Source organism: Trachinotus anak, unplaced genomic scaffold (assembly GCF_046630095.1).
Source record: "Trachinotus anak isolate AG129_WGS33_773 ecotype Australia unplaced genomic scaffold, CSIRO_AGI_Tana_v1 ptg000024l, whole genome shotgun sequence".
NCBI classification, from domain to species: Eukaryota; Metazoa; Chordata; class Actinopteri; order Carangiformes; family Carangidae; genus Trachinotus; species Trachinotus anak.
Genome location: NW_027273875.1, coordinates 10,328,967 through 10,345,552, shown reverse-complemented (window position 1 = coordinate 10,345,552; position 16,586 = coordinate 10,328,967). Strand labels below are relative to the sequence as shown.

Here is a 16,586-nt window from a genome sequence, read left to right as displayed (position 1 = left end):
AATGCAGAATAGCACAACCTGAAGAAAAAACAAACACATAAACAGTTTGGGATGTGTTCCTAGGCAAACTAGTCGTTTTTAAATCAGCCTGCTTTACTGTATACATCTTGTTCTTTGTGTTAACTGTTCTCTTTTGACAACATCATCAGTTGCATCTTTCTTCAAAAACAAAACAACAATCATCACTTCATCTAAACTAATTTTCAATATGTGAAAGAGCTATTTGTAACTTTTGCTATTTTGCTAGTGCTACGTAGGCCTAGCCAGCGTTAGCATTAACAGCTGGCTACTCACCAGTATTGGTGGCAAGAGCTTCAGCCATGTTGCTTTTACAAGACAGCAAGGTTATAATACACTCTCTGAGCAGTGCTACTTCTTCAACGGAGCCAGTGACTTGGAAGGAAACTGACAAAAAAGTGAGAAGACAGGAGCTATCTGGTTGGCATGCTAACTTCAGTAGAAGAAAACAAATGATTTAAATAGAGGCTAAACATAAAGGGGTTTGTTTCCCACCTCTGGAGACAGATCAGTAAAGAGATGTATGCTGCTGAACTGCTAACGTTTCTTCTAAACTGGTAAGTAAACAGCTGTTAATGCTAACGTTGGCTATGTAACAACAACAAAACTTACAAATAGCTCCATTAATACTGACTAGTAATCATTTTGCAGCTAGTCCTGTTCGCTTTTTTTAATATACACCCCACAAAAAGTCTTCAGAAGTTTATTCTATTAATTCTCAACTCTGTTTTCCGGCAGCGGCATTTATTCTTCTGCCACCAATTGGCCAAAATATGTATTACAACTTTAATAACAGAAAAAACTGAAGAACAGTGGTAGAAAATCATTTGTTTAAGAATGTCTTTTAATGTTTTCCAGTTCAGATACACAACATACAGTGTGTAATAGCCTCTATTTGAAATAGAAATATTAACTTTAATTCTTTCAACCCCTTCTGGTCATTAATGCTCTCTCACAGTATCTCGAGCTTCAAGCAGGTTACTGAATCAGACTAAATGAAACAGACAAACAGGTGCAAGCCTTCGCGTTACCGTTCCAACATTTAATGTTGTAATAAGAAGATATCTGGATTCTTGTAATGCTTTTTTTTTCTTCTGTCCCTTACTTTAAGCCAACATCAAAACTGTAGTGTAAACATGTAAACTTGGTGAGTGTGCTTCCATTACCTGTTGGCTGTCCAAACCTTTATTTCCAACAAAGAAAAAAAATGTATATGTAATACTGCTTTTAGAAGTGTGGGCAACTCAAACTCATATAGTAGCTCAAGTAGCTGGGTCAATAGTCCCATAAACAGAATGTGCAGAAAGAATTGCTAAACAAGGCAGCAAAACAACTACCATAATTAGAGTCTGAAATAAGACCAAAAGATTACAAAGAATTTCACAACCTCCCAGTTACAGCTTATACTGTATGACAATGGTCAAGACGATGTGCGACACTTAAATCCAACATCATCACAAGTAAAATTTCTTGATTTGTGGTTTATTTGGAGCACATTTTTAACACCTGCCTATCTTTTGCTTTTCTGCCTTATTTCTCGAATCATCCTTATTTCCCCTTTCGTCATCTGTTCTCTGCAGCTGTTCTTTGGCTTTTTAACCAATTAAAGGACTCATTCCTCTCAAAAGCTTCCTTCATGATGGGATAATGCCAGGTGTCTACAGTATGCTTTAGACAGCCCCATATGCAGTAAGTGCATTTTTTTTTTAATCACCACAATATAGGCTAACCTGAGCCGTAAGCATTCGTTTTCGTGTTTATGTTCACCTCAACCATGCTGTGGTTTCTTAAAGAATTATTCATGTATAATGACTGTATGTATTCATGTACCCACAGCCTATTGGAATTTGCCTCTTGATTATCTAGGAAATAAAGGAGAATCAAACATACGCATGAGTGCTAAAATCATGTAAGTCATCTAAACTTGCACCTGTTGTCACAAAGAAAAGATCCGGCCAATCACTCAAACCAAACAACTAACATAATATTTACAAATTCCAGTTTGTTCTCTTACACTTAAAAAATGTACAGTTAGTTTCATGTGTTGGTTTTTGTTCTTTTGTCCTCTCAGCTCGCTCCAGTCCAGTGTGAGGGATGGCAGTCTGGCTCCAGAGTGTCGTTATCCTAAGCAGACAGGATACAGAACATTACAAGGAGGGGGAATCAATCCCGCTTGCTTTTGTGGTATATGGTGTATGAGTAATGTCTGTCATTAAAGATTTTTTTTAAATCAGGTTTTTAGAATGCATCCTCTGTGCACTGACAGATCATACTGTAGCTGACGAGCTATTTCGTTGTCACCATTGAATCACGGTTGGCATTTGTCCAGTGTTGTCCTAATGTCACCAGGGTTTTTTTTTTTCAGAATTGTCCAGAGTGTGACCCGTCTCTGTGTTCAATTGTGCGAAAGATGTGAAACGCGCATACAAGGCTTTCTCACCTTTTGACCATCATAAATATATCTCATCCTTTCCCCCGCCTTGCAGAGGGGCGCATCATAGAACAACAAAAGAGCAGACAAAAAGATAACTGTCAGGCAGTCTTCAAACACTTGAAGCATGTGGTTTATGTCAGTCACAGACAAAAACCTTATTTAGACTATTCATGTAAAGTTTCTTTTTTTTGTAACTTAAAAAAGTGCTATCTTCAGGTGAGATTGAGAGACAGTGACTGTGCAAACTTGACAGAGAAACAGAGCAAAAAAGGGGGAGGGAAAGAAAAAAGGCTTTCATCAGTCTTTCTGGTAGATTTGCAGCACAGCCTCAGTGTTAGGAAATGAAAAAAATAAAGAGGAAATATTTACTCTTTTTGTTATAATCATAGTTTTACACAATATTCATCTCTTAATACTTTAATACCTTTTGAAGTGCCACAAAGTGCAGTTGATATTAAAATAGAAAATGAAAATGAAAAAAAAAAAAAAATCAATGAAGAACAAGGCAAATCATCAAAATGACAAACAAACTTCTTTGTCCACACTTTAGGAGAAAAAAAAATATCATGCAAATATCCCAGACAGCAAAGTAGTTAATAAAACTTTATATTCTTCTTTTTTAAACAAGGATATATTGATTTGATCTGATTTCCCTTTAAAGAAGAGACCAGCCACAGTGCAACATTGAGTGTAATTAAAAAACAAAACCAAAAAAAACTGTGTGGATCAAAACCAAAGATGAAGGGGGTTGGCACTTTTTATGATGGTAATTCCTTTTTGTAAGATACAGTCAGGATGGACCTCTCCAGGCGGTCCACTGGACGCCAGTGAAAGAGGAATTTTATCACAGTACTTGGCACCAAGAATGCTGGTAAAAACGAGATATCAGAATATCTTTTTTTTTCATTCATATCCTTACAATTTATTAATAATACATCATTTACATTTGTGTTTTTGTATAAAAGACTCCAAAAGGAAAAAAGAGTCTAGAAGTGATTGTGAGAAAGAGGAAAGAAGTAAAGATGGAAATGGATTAATGTCTATGGTTTAATAAAAACAGCTACAAGGGAAGATGCAGAGAGAGAGAGAGAGAGAGAGAGAGAGAGAGAGTGAGAGAGTGAGGCAGCGGAAAGAGAGAAGCAGTTAAATGATCTGAGATGGAGCTACAGACAGAGAGATAATGAGTGAGAAACAAATAAAGTAATGGATATGATTAGAGCCTGTGTGGTGGAGATGCAGCGAGTTCTAATGGGCAGCCTGGATTCCAGGTTGCGTCCCACAGACTGAGTATGATTCAGTTATTTCCTGTACTGCCCATCAGTTGAAGCCCCAATCTGGAAATTCTTTGAAAGCATTAGTTCTGAGTATACAGCTTTTTAAAAGACAGAACTTTTGATGGCCTCTAGGTCGCATCATAACTAAAAACAGGTACACACATTTGTAAATAGGAGAAATTAAATTTTCAAATGAATGAAAAACTCATGCTTAGCTGTCAAATCGTGTTCATCCTTGTACTCCCCGCCCTGTCAATACAATTAACACTAAACTAAATTCTCCAAAATCAGAACGCAGAGACAGCTGTTGGGACATAGTGTTCGACACTGTGTGTCAAACTTCACTTCCAGATTGGGCCTTTAAAGCTGCAATTTGTAAGTTTCAAGAAATCACCGCTTTATGACAGACAGCTTGTTGGAGCATATGTTGCCTCATACAAAGCTGCTCGCTACTGTAATATCTTTTCACTAAGTGAATGAGAATGAATATTTGTATTCTATGTTAAACTTAGTTTTACACTGACACAACAACACATGCGCAGACCAACCAAGCTACACATTAAGATGCCTGACTGATTGTGATTAGCTCGATACCTCTTTGAGAGAGAGCTACAAGCTTAAAGCTGCATTTGTTGGAGGCTCACCTTAGCAACTGATACTGAAAGAGCTTTAACGGGGCAAAAGAGTGTGTAGCTATGATGACAGCCTTTTGGCAAAGGAGCTTTTTTAAATCAACTCCTTGAGTTATGATTACACTTTAGAGGTATTTCACTGCTTAAAATCTTACAAACTGCAGCTTTAGTTGAGGGCTTTAATGAGAAAAGACAAAGATATAGTAAAGAAGAATAGAGGGCGGTGAGAGTGAAGTTTGAATGGAGCAGTTTGTGTGGTGTGGCTCTGTAAGCCCAGAGTGGGGTAGCAGAGGTTGTGCCTGGTCCTATACACGGGTGGTGGAGTGTTGGTGTGGCAGGGCATTGTTGCTGTGGCTGGGGACAGGTGTAGTGGAGGGGGCCGGGACGGGGGGATAAGTGTTGAAGGGGTGGAGGGGCTGCATGCTGCTGATGGTGCTGGGGATCATGGTGATGGTATTGGCCGTCATCAGTGGCACATCCTCCGGTGCTCGCCGCAGGGCCAACGTGTAGTCAGGCGGGCACACGGGAGGCCGCAGAGGCTCCAGGTCGCCATGGACACCGCGGGATGGGAGGGGTGTTCCGTGCTCCAGCTCCACTCTTTGCTGCTTCATCTGCAGCGACATAAGCTCCTCCTCCTGGCTCAGTGCCAGGTCATTGTGCGGTGGGGCCCCTACTACTCCAATACCAACACCCATGCCCATCGTCGTGCCTCGTTGCGGGGAGAGTCGGCGGTGGCGCCTCTGCATGAGTTCGTGGCGCTTATCCCGTTTGTAGTAAAGCGCAGCAAAGGCAAGCACATTCAGGAAAAGAAGCGAGGCGCCCACAGCTACCGTCACACTCAGCTCGGTGGAGTAGTCCCTAGTCTCACTGGGGAAGGGAGAATAGCGGGGTCTCTCTGAACCGTCAGGCTCAGGATCAGGAGGATAGGTGGAGATCACAGGGTGTCGTGTGGAGCGGGTACCAGGGTTGTGAGGGCCCTTCCAGCGGTTGGGACCTCCGGGTGGCAGTCGAGTTGTGAAAGAGCTAATGATTTCCTCGTGGAGGCTGTGGAGATGTGGCACCAGCTCTAACCAGAAGGCCACCTTGTTGGCCCGGTAGTTGTCTCTGACACGAGGCTTCAGGCCGATATGCAAGTACTGCTTATCTTTGGAGCTGAACTTGGTCCAGATGACCTCCTCAAAGCGGTTGGGCTTGGTGTGGATGAAGGTGGTGTCCTGAGGAACTGGTAGGTTAGGGTCCCTGGAAGGGGAGAGAAAAATCTAAATGTATTTCTTAATGAGTAATCACTACTAAGTTAGTAACTTAGCCTTAGCATAGCATTATCTGTGTTACTACAATAATCTAATAAACCAAAACACAGGAGCTGATGCACTCATCAAGGTCAGAAACTGGGCAAAAATCAGCAGAGGCATTTAGAAGAAATAATAGTGAAAGAAAGAACAGATGTTGTAGATCATTGTCTAACCCAGTGTCAACACAGATGTTTAGACCCACAAAGCAGACTCGCTGCGCGCCCTGTCTCTGGATCATTTTGCCAAAAACTCAGCACACTTCTGACTTCCCTAGTAGGCTAAAGTGCTAAAGGGACAAAGGACTCAGTTTCTCAGAAAGAAAAATCGCCACTGTCTTACATCTAAATTTATACATACTGCACTGTGCTACACTGAACACACTAGATATTTTAATTTATTTTAGAAAAAGAAAGTAACTCTTAAATGTGGTGTTTTACTAACCCAGTCTTGGCAAAATTGGTCCAGTATGTCATGACTACAGCACTGAGCATTACGTCGTTCTTGGAGAAGTTACAGGGAAAGAGGTCAGTGGCTCCCACCATGGGAATCCCAAACACATAGGGTATCTCATCTCCATGGGCTGCGTCTGCCCAGTCTGGCCTCGCCTCGGTCTGACAGTGGTGGTGGAAGGTATAGAAGTAGACAGGTGACTGGAACTCTGCGTGCAGCTTGGCAGTGGCGACAGCCGGGGCCACCCACTGATGGTCCGTAAACAGAGCCAGGAGGGTCTTCCTACGCATGTCACTGTTGTCCCTGTCAGCCCAGTCTGTGTACATGAATTTTATGGTTTCCCTCAGGATATCTTTACCTGGAAAGAAACAAAAAAGAATATGAGTATGTACTGTACGCAGATATACGACATTATCTTGATGGTGGTGTTTTGTTCAGATTTTTTTTTATATTTCCTGTCTCCTCGCCAACAGAATCAGACCAGAGCCACTGCACAGGAGGCACCATAAACATAGTTTACTGGGGACACAGTAAACTTTATTGCTAAATCTGTGTTATCATTTGCCCCTTTAGTGTCTGGTTTCATTACTGCAAATAAATGATCAAAGAAGTTACCTGTTCAATCAGATTTTGCTAGATAGCTGTTCACAGAGGTGAAACAATGTCAAAGCAGGAGACATGAGGCATCAGCAGGCTAGCGTAGCCTTTTAGCATGTCCACTTACAGCTACACAACTACACGAAACAACTGTCCCTAAAAAATAAAACTACTCCACAGTAAAAGGAAAAATACAGCAAAGCTTAATAATCAACTTTCATTAATCTCTATTCATTTTTGACAAACTGTGATTAATTGCAATCAATGTTCGGAAGGTCTTTGGTTTGCTACAAACCAAAGATTTGGAGCGATTCAACTTCGTTCCGAAATACGTATCCTTCATGAATATTTATGTGAATAAAACTTTTAATTAATCAGATTTTCAAAGTGTTGCTCTATTACAGCTATTACAGCTCTATTATCACAGAATTTTCCCTCAGATTTTTTAATTCTTTTGTTCAGATTGTTTAGCTGAAAAAGCACCAGGCAGTGAAGAGGAAACAACACTATTGTAGCAGAAAAACAATAAATCCAACGGAAATATATCCTTTACCAGATAAAAGTCAGTATAGTGTGGGTTTTGCTATCCCTGACACTCGCCTTGCAGGTTCTAGCAACTTGATGATACTCTTCCATCACAAGCACAACTTTGAAGGCCCTGCCGTCTTTGTTCTAGTTTGAACATCAGTTTAATTATTTCTCAGTGCCAGAGGCCAACAACAAGGGGAAAACGACAGAGTTCAGCTTTTAATTCATGAATAATTTTAAGCTAAAAATCGGATCTGACCGTCAGGGTATCCATACAGATTGTCCACAAAGTTGGAGATGGTGTAGTCAAATGATGCTGCTGATATTCCATCTTCTCCTTCACTGTCATCCACAAACTTCAGGCCCTCTCCCTGGTTGACACCCAGCAATATGTCGTAGTTGAGGAACTCGCCCTGGTGTCACAACAAACACACACAGCATGACATGAGGAAACAGAAAGCTACAGTCATTAGCTCTATTCATTAATAGTTAGTGAAGTACTGCATTCACATACAACAGCATGGAAATGATTAACAGAATAAACGCAAGTATTCACTGGATGACGAAAGCAGCTCTGACCTGCTGCATGAGGATCTCAGGGTCATCGGGCACCACGTCTCCGTCCACCACAGGTCCGAAGGCGATGTGATAGCGTGCAGGCTGGATGTCTTGGTCCACCAGCTCCCGGAAACTCTTTCTCCGCAGGCAGTCGACCAACTCAGCCATGTCCCCCAGAGTGCAGCCGACCTTCCTCGCCAGGATCTTGGTGTACATGAGTGGTCGGTAGTTGACTGACCAGCTGGAGATGGCTGAGCCACTCTGAGCGATTGCCCTCTGGAACAGGCCTACGCAGAGAAGAACCACACACAGCAGATATAGCTTCAACACAAAACATACAGTCAACTTGTTCTCTCTGAGTTGAGCTCTGCTTTCTTCCCTCTGACACACTTTTGCTAGCAGCTGATGGGGCCTTCAAGGCTTTACAATGTGAGTGCTTTCAATAATGCATATGTTGGAGGAGGAGCAATTGTAGAGTATTACATACAAGGCAAGATGGAGCAGATATCCTGCTGCTTTTCATAGCTGGAGAAAATCTTTATCAGCATTAGTGCAGGAAAATGAAGTGTTTCCATTACATACAACCAGAGACAGCAGCAAGAAAAATGGTGACAAGTCTGCGCAGAGCAGTGGGCTTGATGGCCGCGTTGGATAAAGCAAGAAAGACAGAAAGAGCGACAGAGAGAAAGAAAACTGCTCGCACTGTTGCACCGCTGCACTGTTATGTAAAGTGGCTTGCTGTCCCTCTGTTTTATCTGCAGATTCTGTCATTAATAATTAAGCCCCCCCATATTCTGCATGTGCCCCACCCCCGCTCCTCTCCCTGTGAAATCAATTAAGAAGCCTCTCAGCTGCAGCTCCAGCTCATCTCATCTCTCCTCTGTGCGCGCGCGTGCACACACACACACACACACACACACACACACGTACACACACACACACACACACAGTACCTTTAAAAACTCTTCACCCTCCAACTTTTTCTGCGCTTTGCGGTGTTACAGCCTGCCTTCAAAATGGAGCAGAGGAGGATTTTTCCACAAATCTATGCACAACAACCCATCATGATAAAGTGGATGTTCAGTTTTCAGTTTTTGATAGTGCATAGGCTGTTAACGAGAGAAAACTTCACTGACATTAACAAAAATTTGAGCAAAACCTACCAAATTCCTGTTAAAGGAACCCTGAAGTGATGCAACTGACTGGCAAACAAGAGTAGGTTCAGATATAATATATAAAATGTGTCTTTAATGTAATACTGGATGAAGTCTGTCAGGTTGAATTCACGCAGCAGGTGTAGCACAGGTGTGTCCGTGGAAAGCTGTGGACCACAATGCAATATTTGAAGCAGAAATAATGCATTTTAAAATAAATGTGATAGTTTATTGTATGATACTGTTTTATCCACAAGCCTATGTGGAGTTGTTTTTGTGTGTGTTCAGATTGGCTATGAGAAAACCCAGACGGACAGCATGCAATACAGCCAACATTAGCTGGTAACTAACCAGCAACTAACAACCAATACTACATAATTACTGCAATTCTTTTCCATTTCCTCCAGAGTATGCTGAGAATCTGCTTCATACAGTACAGATAAAAGGTGTTATTACATCTGTCCAAGGTCAGTTTGACAGTGTGAAGGTGAACAGTTTAGTAATAACATAATCTGAGTTCTTGGTAAAGTATAAAGTGCCATTCACCTTCTGAGTCCTACCAACCAAGATCACATCACAGGATTAGAGAACAAGCATCTGGTGGGTATTTTAGAGATCCGTCATTCAAAAACAAACAAAAAAAGTAAATACAGTCCATAATAAGTAGTATAGGCTACTGTCCTTGTTCCCAAAGCAATGCCTTGAGGACAGCCCAATGATACTGCCAGATTTTTTAAAAAATATTTCCTTCCATAAAGTACGGAGACAATATTTACATGAAGTACATTTCATATTATTTCTAATATAGAATATCTTTCTAATGTATAAAACTGGAGGAATAAACATATACATCAGTGTATTAAAAAAATAAATAAATAAATAAAGCGCTGGTATGACACAGCTGTTAAGGTCATCTCACAGTTGCCAGCTGTCATAGTAAAACAACATGACTTCCATCTCTCTTGCATACATTTTCCAGATGTATAGCACTCTATAGTAGTGACCAGGAGAAGTAAACTCGGGCTGTTTGCTTCAGGGGCTTGAAGCTTTAGGTGGACTGGGGAAACTAGCGTTCTCACACCTGAATCCTGTCTCTGCAGTTAAAAACTGTCAAATGTGGAAATGGTGCCACTAGACATCTTGCGACAGAACTCCCTGTTTTGCCAGCAACGGATACAGAATACATCAATGGACATGTGTGTGCTTTTTAAATGTAAGAAAATTTTACATTTGAACACAATGAAAGAAATTAATTTAACTGGCACATTTCATTTTTATTCATTATTTAATTTAAGCTCAATATTTACCTGCAAATCTTCACAGCATCATTGCCTAAAACAGTTGCAGTGATTGTGAATATTACATCCAACTACTGATTTATTCCTCTTTTTTACCTTTATTTAGGGTGCAGATGCCATGGAAAAAGGATTTTAGGGATACTATGGTTTAAAAAAAATGTTTGGGAACCACTAGCAGTACACTTCTTAGTTTTGTATTTGGTAAGTCCTTTCAACAAACCAAACTAACTTTACAGCAGTGGCGCCTACTGGTGACATTAGTGAAACATCAGACATGTGAACTGAAGACTATAATTTAGCTTTTAGTCCAAATTGCAAGATTACTGAGTAAAGGAGCCACTTTTAACTGTCCATCAATTAAAGGGATGGAGTGATTTTAAAATACGACTGACAAAGACCTAAGTCTCAGTCTCACTGAGACGCATGTTTTTTTTTGTTTATTTATATATATCGACACACACACACACACACACACACACACACACACACACTATATATAAAAATATATAGTATCTTTTCCTAATGCCTTGTCCAGACAGGCTTAGTTTTATTGGAGAAGGACAATTTTCAGTGATCTTTGTCCCATGTGGGATGACGATGACGTTATTTGGGATTATTACAGAGCTTGTGTCCCAAGGTGAGTAATGGTTTTATGGCAAATAACCTACTGTTTTCACCCATCTGTCCACTCTAGCACCGTCCAGATTGACAATCTGGTTTCCAGATTACTGAAAAAAAAAAAATACTATATTGCTGCATAGTCGATGACTCATTCCTGAATATTGAATCCCTTAATATTACCATATATCTTTATCTGATTTCGGCTGTTCATTGAAATTATTAACATGCTGCATGTAGGAATAAACTACCCACACTTTCCTGAAATGTTAATCCCTTTTGAGCAGGGTATATGACTACTGAAGTGACAATGACAGTGACAGTGACAGAACCTTACCCTCGGAGTGGTGGGAGAGGATGAGAAGGTTCACACAGGCGGCACCGGCTCCAGAGCCAAAGATGGTGATTCTCTCTGGGTCTCCTCCAAAGTGGCCAATGTTTTCATTGAGCCAGCGCAGGGCTTGGATCTGGTCCAACAAGCCATAGTTCCCTTTAGCAGACTGGTCCCCTGTGCTCAGAAACCCTGCAGGGTAAATTAGAACAAACACAGAGAGGAAATACAGATTTGTGTGTGAATGCAGGAGCAGGGCAGAAATTCAGGGGCACAGGGATAACAATCCTGTGTGTTTATTGCCTTTTAAAAAGTATCCCACATAAACAGAAGATGGCATCCTGTCATTGTCAGGAACTTCTCAGCCTCCAACTCTTTGCAAGTCTGAGGAGATTTCACACAGAAAGCTTGCCAAATTACTCATTTTTAATACCCACGCTAGAAATACAACACAGTTAAGAGAACTTGTCAGCAGAGAGGAGGAGAGCAACAGAAGGCATGTTTCACCTACTTCCAGGACACACATTTACACAGTAGGTGCACACCCACAACAAGATAAAATAAACTGAACAAAATGTCACACAAACACACATTCAAAACACACCGCTCACACACACAGAAAGCTTTGTTCTTATGAGGGTGAATTACAGTAAATTGCACATGTTTCAAGCAGCACCAAGCTATTCCAACCTTCAACACACGTAGCTTTTCAAACTGTTGACTATTTGGATGACTTTAATACCCAGAAAAGATCTAAAATGATTTCAGTGAATTGCACACTCACCAGATCACTGGCTGTAGGGGTGGAGGATGTGATGAAGAACATGTTTCTTTGTGTCACTGTCTCTGCACGAACAGAATTTCTCAGTAGTACCAGGGGTACACAAAGACAGACTTTGACTATAGCCTAGAGGTAACCAATAGACTTCAGATAGATGTCTAAATTTATCTGCTGCACGAAGCTGCCTAGTTCTTGACTATGTTAATTTGCTGTGAATTCTGGGAAAAAGAAGACTTTTTTTAAACTGTAAAACATGGCTGACCGAGTAAGTCATTCAGGCTCGGGATAGTTTCTTTGGACATGTCCTCGCTGCTCTGTGCTTCCTATAGGTTACTACCCTCTCTATTAACTCCCTCTTTTTTCATAGTTCACTGTACAACATTGTTAAGAAGCCACAAATTATGAGCCATGATTTCTTTTTTGTTATTTGTTGCCACTGATTGTCACCATGGAAATGTGGCTCCCGTAGGATGGCTAACTTTTTAGGCTTAAAATAAGTCTTTATTTTTGTGAAGCTGTCTAATCTGCATTCAACTAATCCAAGAGTGAAATTAAGACTGACCTGATACTACGGACCAGTCTTAAATATCTTTGTGAAACAATTAGCAATAGCAGTAACCACAACATCTACATATATAAGTTTATATGATGAACTTGTAAGCAAATAGTCATGTATTTACACTTTACTTATATTCACATATATTCTACTTACACATCTAGCTAGTCACTGACCGTCTGTTGTTTGGTGCTGAGAAGGTGGTGAGATTGTGGTGAGACTGAATCAAAACAAGCTGCAGGCCTGAAAACCAAAACAATGAGCTGAAAGACACTGTAAAGCTCTGTAGAGCTGACTGGAAGTGCAGAGTGGGGTCAAAATTAATTTCATCACTACACTTGAACTGTTTCACATGATCCACTGGCAATATAAAAATATTGACTATAGAAGCTTTAAGGAAGATGGAGCTGTCTAGTTATCTCCAACCATAATTTGTGCCTTCAATGGATAAAGATGGCTGAAGAATATTTTCATCTTTTCCTGTGCAGATTTAGCAGCTAGTGCACAATGCTCATGTCACGTCAGCAAATCCATCCACTGACTTGTACAGTGAGACAGCCCATGTGCAGTTTGAATTGAATAATTTCATATTCAGTAATAATTCAAAACCTGGACAGCAGACATTACTAAAAACATACAGCTATATACAACCATGCTGCATGTTACCTGCATGAGCTGAGCTGTTGAATAGTAAATGTTTACTTTTGCAGGGATTTGCACAGTTAAACCAAGAATATACAAGATATACTGTACAGAAGGTCCCGGTGTCATGGTCAGTGTTTCTGCATAAACTGTGTCAGTTATAATGTGTCTCAATATGGCATAAGCATACATTTATGCTTTTTGTGAATAAAGTGATCAGGATTCACAGTTTGTTTCCTTGCATGGGAACTGAAAAAGACACATATATGACTGAATCAAGCAGTCTATTCTAAAAGACGCCCATACAGTATAAGGGGTACACAGAGACAGATGGTAGCAGACAGCAGTCAGCATGTTTCCGAGCGTGCTGAACAGCGAATGTAGTTTTATAGTTAATGATTATAATGTGAGGGTGGTGATGATGATGGTAGCAGCAGTGGTGATGATGACAACCTGCCAAATTGACCTTTGTACAGACACATGTCTCATGCCATCCTCTTCACTGTGTTTAAACTACAGTTAACGGCCTGAAGTCTTTTTGGTGACGTGACCTGGCTCAATCATGATTCATATTACAGAGTATCCAAATGCTTTTATTTTATTTTATTTTATATATTAGCACTACTACTTATTTCATATTTGGACAAATTGGACAATTATTAATGTCAACCATAATTTATTTTTTAATTTACTTTAACTTTTTGTGAAATATTTTAGCTTATAATGATTTCTTGCATTTAATGAACACATGAAAGATTAAAAACACACATTGGCTGTGAAAAATAAAGAAAAAAACTGTTATTTTCAAAAAAGTAACATTACTGCTATGTGCTTTGGTACTGAGCCCAGTATCCATAGAAATCTTGTTAGTTTAAATCACATTAATGTCGCAGCAGAAATTACCTTAAAAGGATTACTTCCAGTAATCAAGATACAGTTTTATGTCACTGTGTAATTGTATTATCCTTGGATCATCCCAGCAATGACCCGGTCTTAGCCTGATGTGACTCTGACCTGGTAATGTATCAGCGCTGACCTGTGCCTCTTATCAAAACCATAGGCATGTGGAAGTGTCTGCTCTGTGGCTGCCCAGCCAAGTGCTGAGCTGCCTGCCATAGTTGCCTGGCAACTGTCCAGAGCTTCAGGCAAAATGATATGGACAGACACTCACAAAAGCACTTCCATACACACATTCACGCACTTCCATATTCAAGTGCACAAACAGCTGCATGCATGTGTACATGAACACAAAAAAAACCAAAGTCACACACGCAGATGAGTGCGTGAACTAGCATGCTAGCTCGAGCTAGCACCTCCCGTAGCTGTCTTTGCAAGGGCAACATGAAGAGATGAAATTTATCCTCCACCATTGAAGATAAGTCAAACAAGTCTTCTCTTCTCCTCTCTTTCTCTTTCAGTAAGTTTTCTTTCTGATTCCCCCCCATCTGCTGAGTTGGGCTTCCTACTGACTTTAGCGCTGAGAGCAGCAGTTTATGAGGCTGAACTCATGCATATTCAACACTTGCTTTAGGTAACGGCCAAGGAACTGTGAGGAGAGTCATCAACCTCTGAGTAAAGACACAGGCTGAAGACAGGGAAATGAATGGCTGGAATACAACAGAGGGGTAGTGAGCAACTGATGGAGGGAAATTTAAAACAGAGATATTTACAGTATATTGTATCAAGCTAAAAAAACATCTGACAATAACTGCAACCTTCGATGTCATGATTACAGAAAACCTTTCAACAAAAAGTGTATTTCATGAAAGCTTAATATTACCAATGAAAGGGAAGGGGGAGCGGGACTTAGTCTTTGTCTATTATACACTGATGAGATGAGGTACGGTAAGAGCCATTATCCCTTATTGATATGGTACTCCTCTACAACAGGGACTTATATTAGTATAGAGATGTGTCAGAAGGATTTTTATTTCATCACAGGGGTGCATTATACAAAAAAGGGCAACAACCCAACACCAAATGGACGTTTTCAGTATTTTAAACGGGATATTCAGTGTACTATAATGAACAGCTTTATTCACTGCATCCTCTGCTGTCGACCATCTCTACAAGAGACTGCACTATTCACAAATTCACAGTCCAGAACTGAAGTGTGGTCAGTCATCTGACTGCTTGACTACTGAGACGGGAACACGCATCTGCAGAGTAATTTTTAGGACTGAACAGAATGACTGCAGTGGGTCACTGAACATGTTTCTGTGAACAGAGAAGAAAGAACCAGGGGAGGGGGAGGGGTGTGTACGTGTGTGTGTGTGTGTGTGTGTGTGTGTGTGTGTGTGTGTGTGTGGTGTTGGGGGGATAAAAAGAGACATGAAGCAGGTATTAAGCTGAATATTGCCCAAAGCTACTGTCAGATCCTAAATGACAAGAGAGGTGAAAGGAATATACTGCAGGACATATTATATAATTTCACTGTGACGTCACACAAGAGATGATGAGAGATGTCAAAAATCAGAGGGAAGATATTGCCTTTTTAATACAAACAGAAAATGTGACTGAACAGATGAGACAAATCAGTTTTTCTGTACATATGAGTCACTAAACTGATCAAGCGAAAAATAGTCACTATTAAAAAAAGGAAAAAAAAAAAAACCTGAGCAGATGGTGACTGTCTCCTGAACATTGAGGACTAAAGAATATGCTTTGATGATTGGAATAAAGTGGATTTGATAATACTGTGTTATGCAGCAACCTTGGGGATTATCTGCGGTGTATGAACGTAACCATGGGTAAACATGATGTGATCTTTCTCTGTATCGTATGCAATATAGAGCTCACTTGTTTGTCTGAATCTATTTGAAGAAGCACGTTGTTTTAATTATAGTTATATAAATATAGAGTTTATATAGCTATAGCTGCATAGTTTTGATTTTTATTGATAACATTACTGCTAACAAACTGCTGCTCCTTCAACTCTGGGAAATTCTTGTTGGATTATCAACTTTTTTTTTTTTTTTTTACAGAAATCTGTCAAGTAACATTGTTGGCACTGGAAGTTCAATCTGAAGACCTGCTGCTCGGTCTATATCTCTCTGTATGTCAAGTAAGAAATGAAATTATAATGTAACTGGGCTCCCTCCCGTGGAACTACTGTGATTTCAGTGCACCGTCCATACGCTCTCAATGTCATTGTATTCATTACCTTACTTAGATAATTCAATTTTTATACTCGCATGTCCGTTCAAATGGTACCAAGCTGTGCGATAAAACCGGGCTGTCGTGCAAATCTGAAATGCTTTGCTGAGTGCCTCAAATGTCACACTGACACAAAACATTTCTGAAGAAAGCTTCATTTCAGAAACAACTGGTCATTGGAAAAAAAACAAATCAATAAAAAAATGATCAAATTAAATAAACTAAAAGCCTTAAACAGCCTCATTTTAAGACTGAACCTTTAATCGC

The 16,586-nt window shown here is 40.2% G+C and overlaps 1 protein-coding gene and 1 long non-coding RNA gene across 2 annotated transcripts in view; one reads left to right on the top strand and one right to left on the bottom strand.

The window, feature by feature from the left end:
• The first annotated feature begins 230 nt into the window (after positions 1–230).
• Positions 231–2,226, top strand: LOC139607636 (uncharacterized). Its single transcript, XR_011684876.1, has 4 exons — positions 231–575; positions 1,599–1,707; positions 1,855–1,927; positions 2,090–2,226. It is a non-coding gene; the product is annotated as an uncharacterized lncRNA (long non-coding RNA).
• The window catches only part of nlgn2b (neuroligin 2b), a 60,516-nt gene continuing 44,771 nt past the window's right edge, over positions 842–16,586 (bottom strand). Inside the window, exons 5-9 of the mRNA XM_071460676.1 lie at positions 11,191–11,376; positions 7,805–8,070; positions 7,485–7,638; positions 6,092–6,458; positions 842–5,597 (exon numbers count right to left, since the gene is read on the bottom strand). Coding sequence (XP_071316777.1) covers positions 4,664–5,597; positions 6,092–6,458; positions 7,485–7,638; positions 7,805–8,070; positions 11,191–11,376 — 1,907 coding nt within the window. The 3' untranslated portion in view covers positions 842–4,663. The remainder of the gene's footprint in view (positions 5,598–6,091; positions 6,459–7,484; positions 7,639–7,804; positions 8,071–11,190; positions 11,377–16,586) is intronic.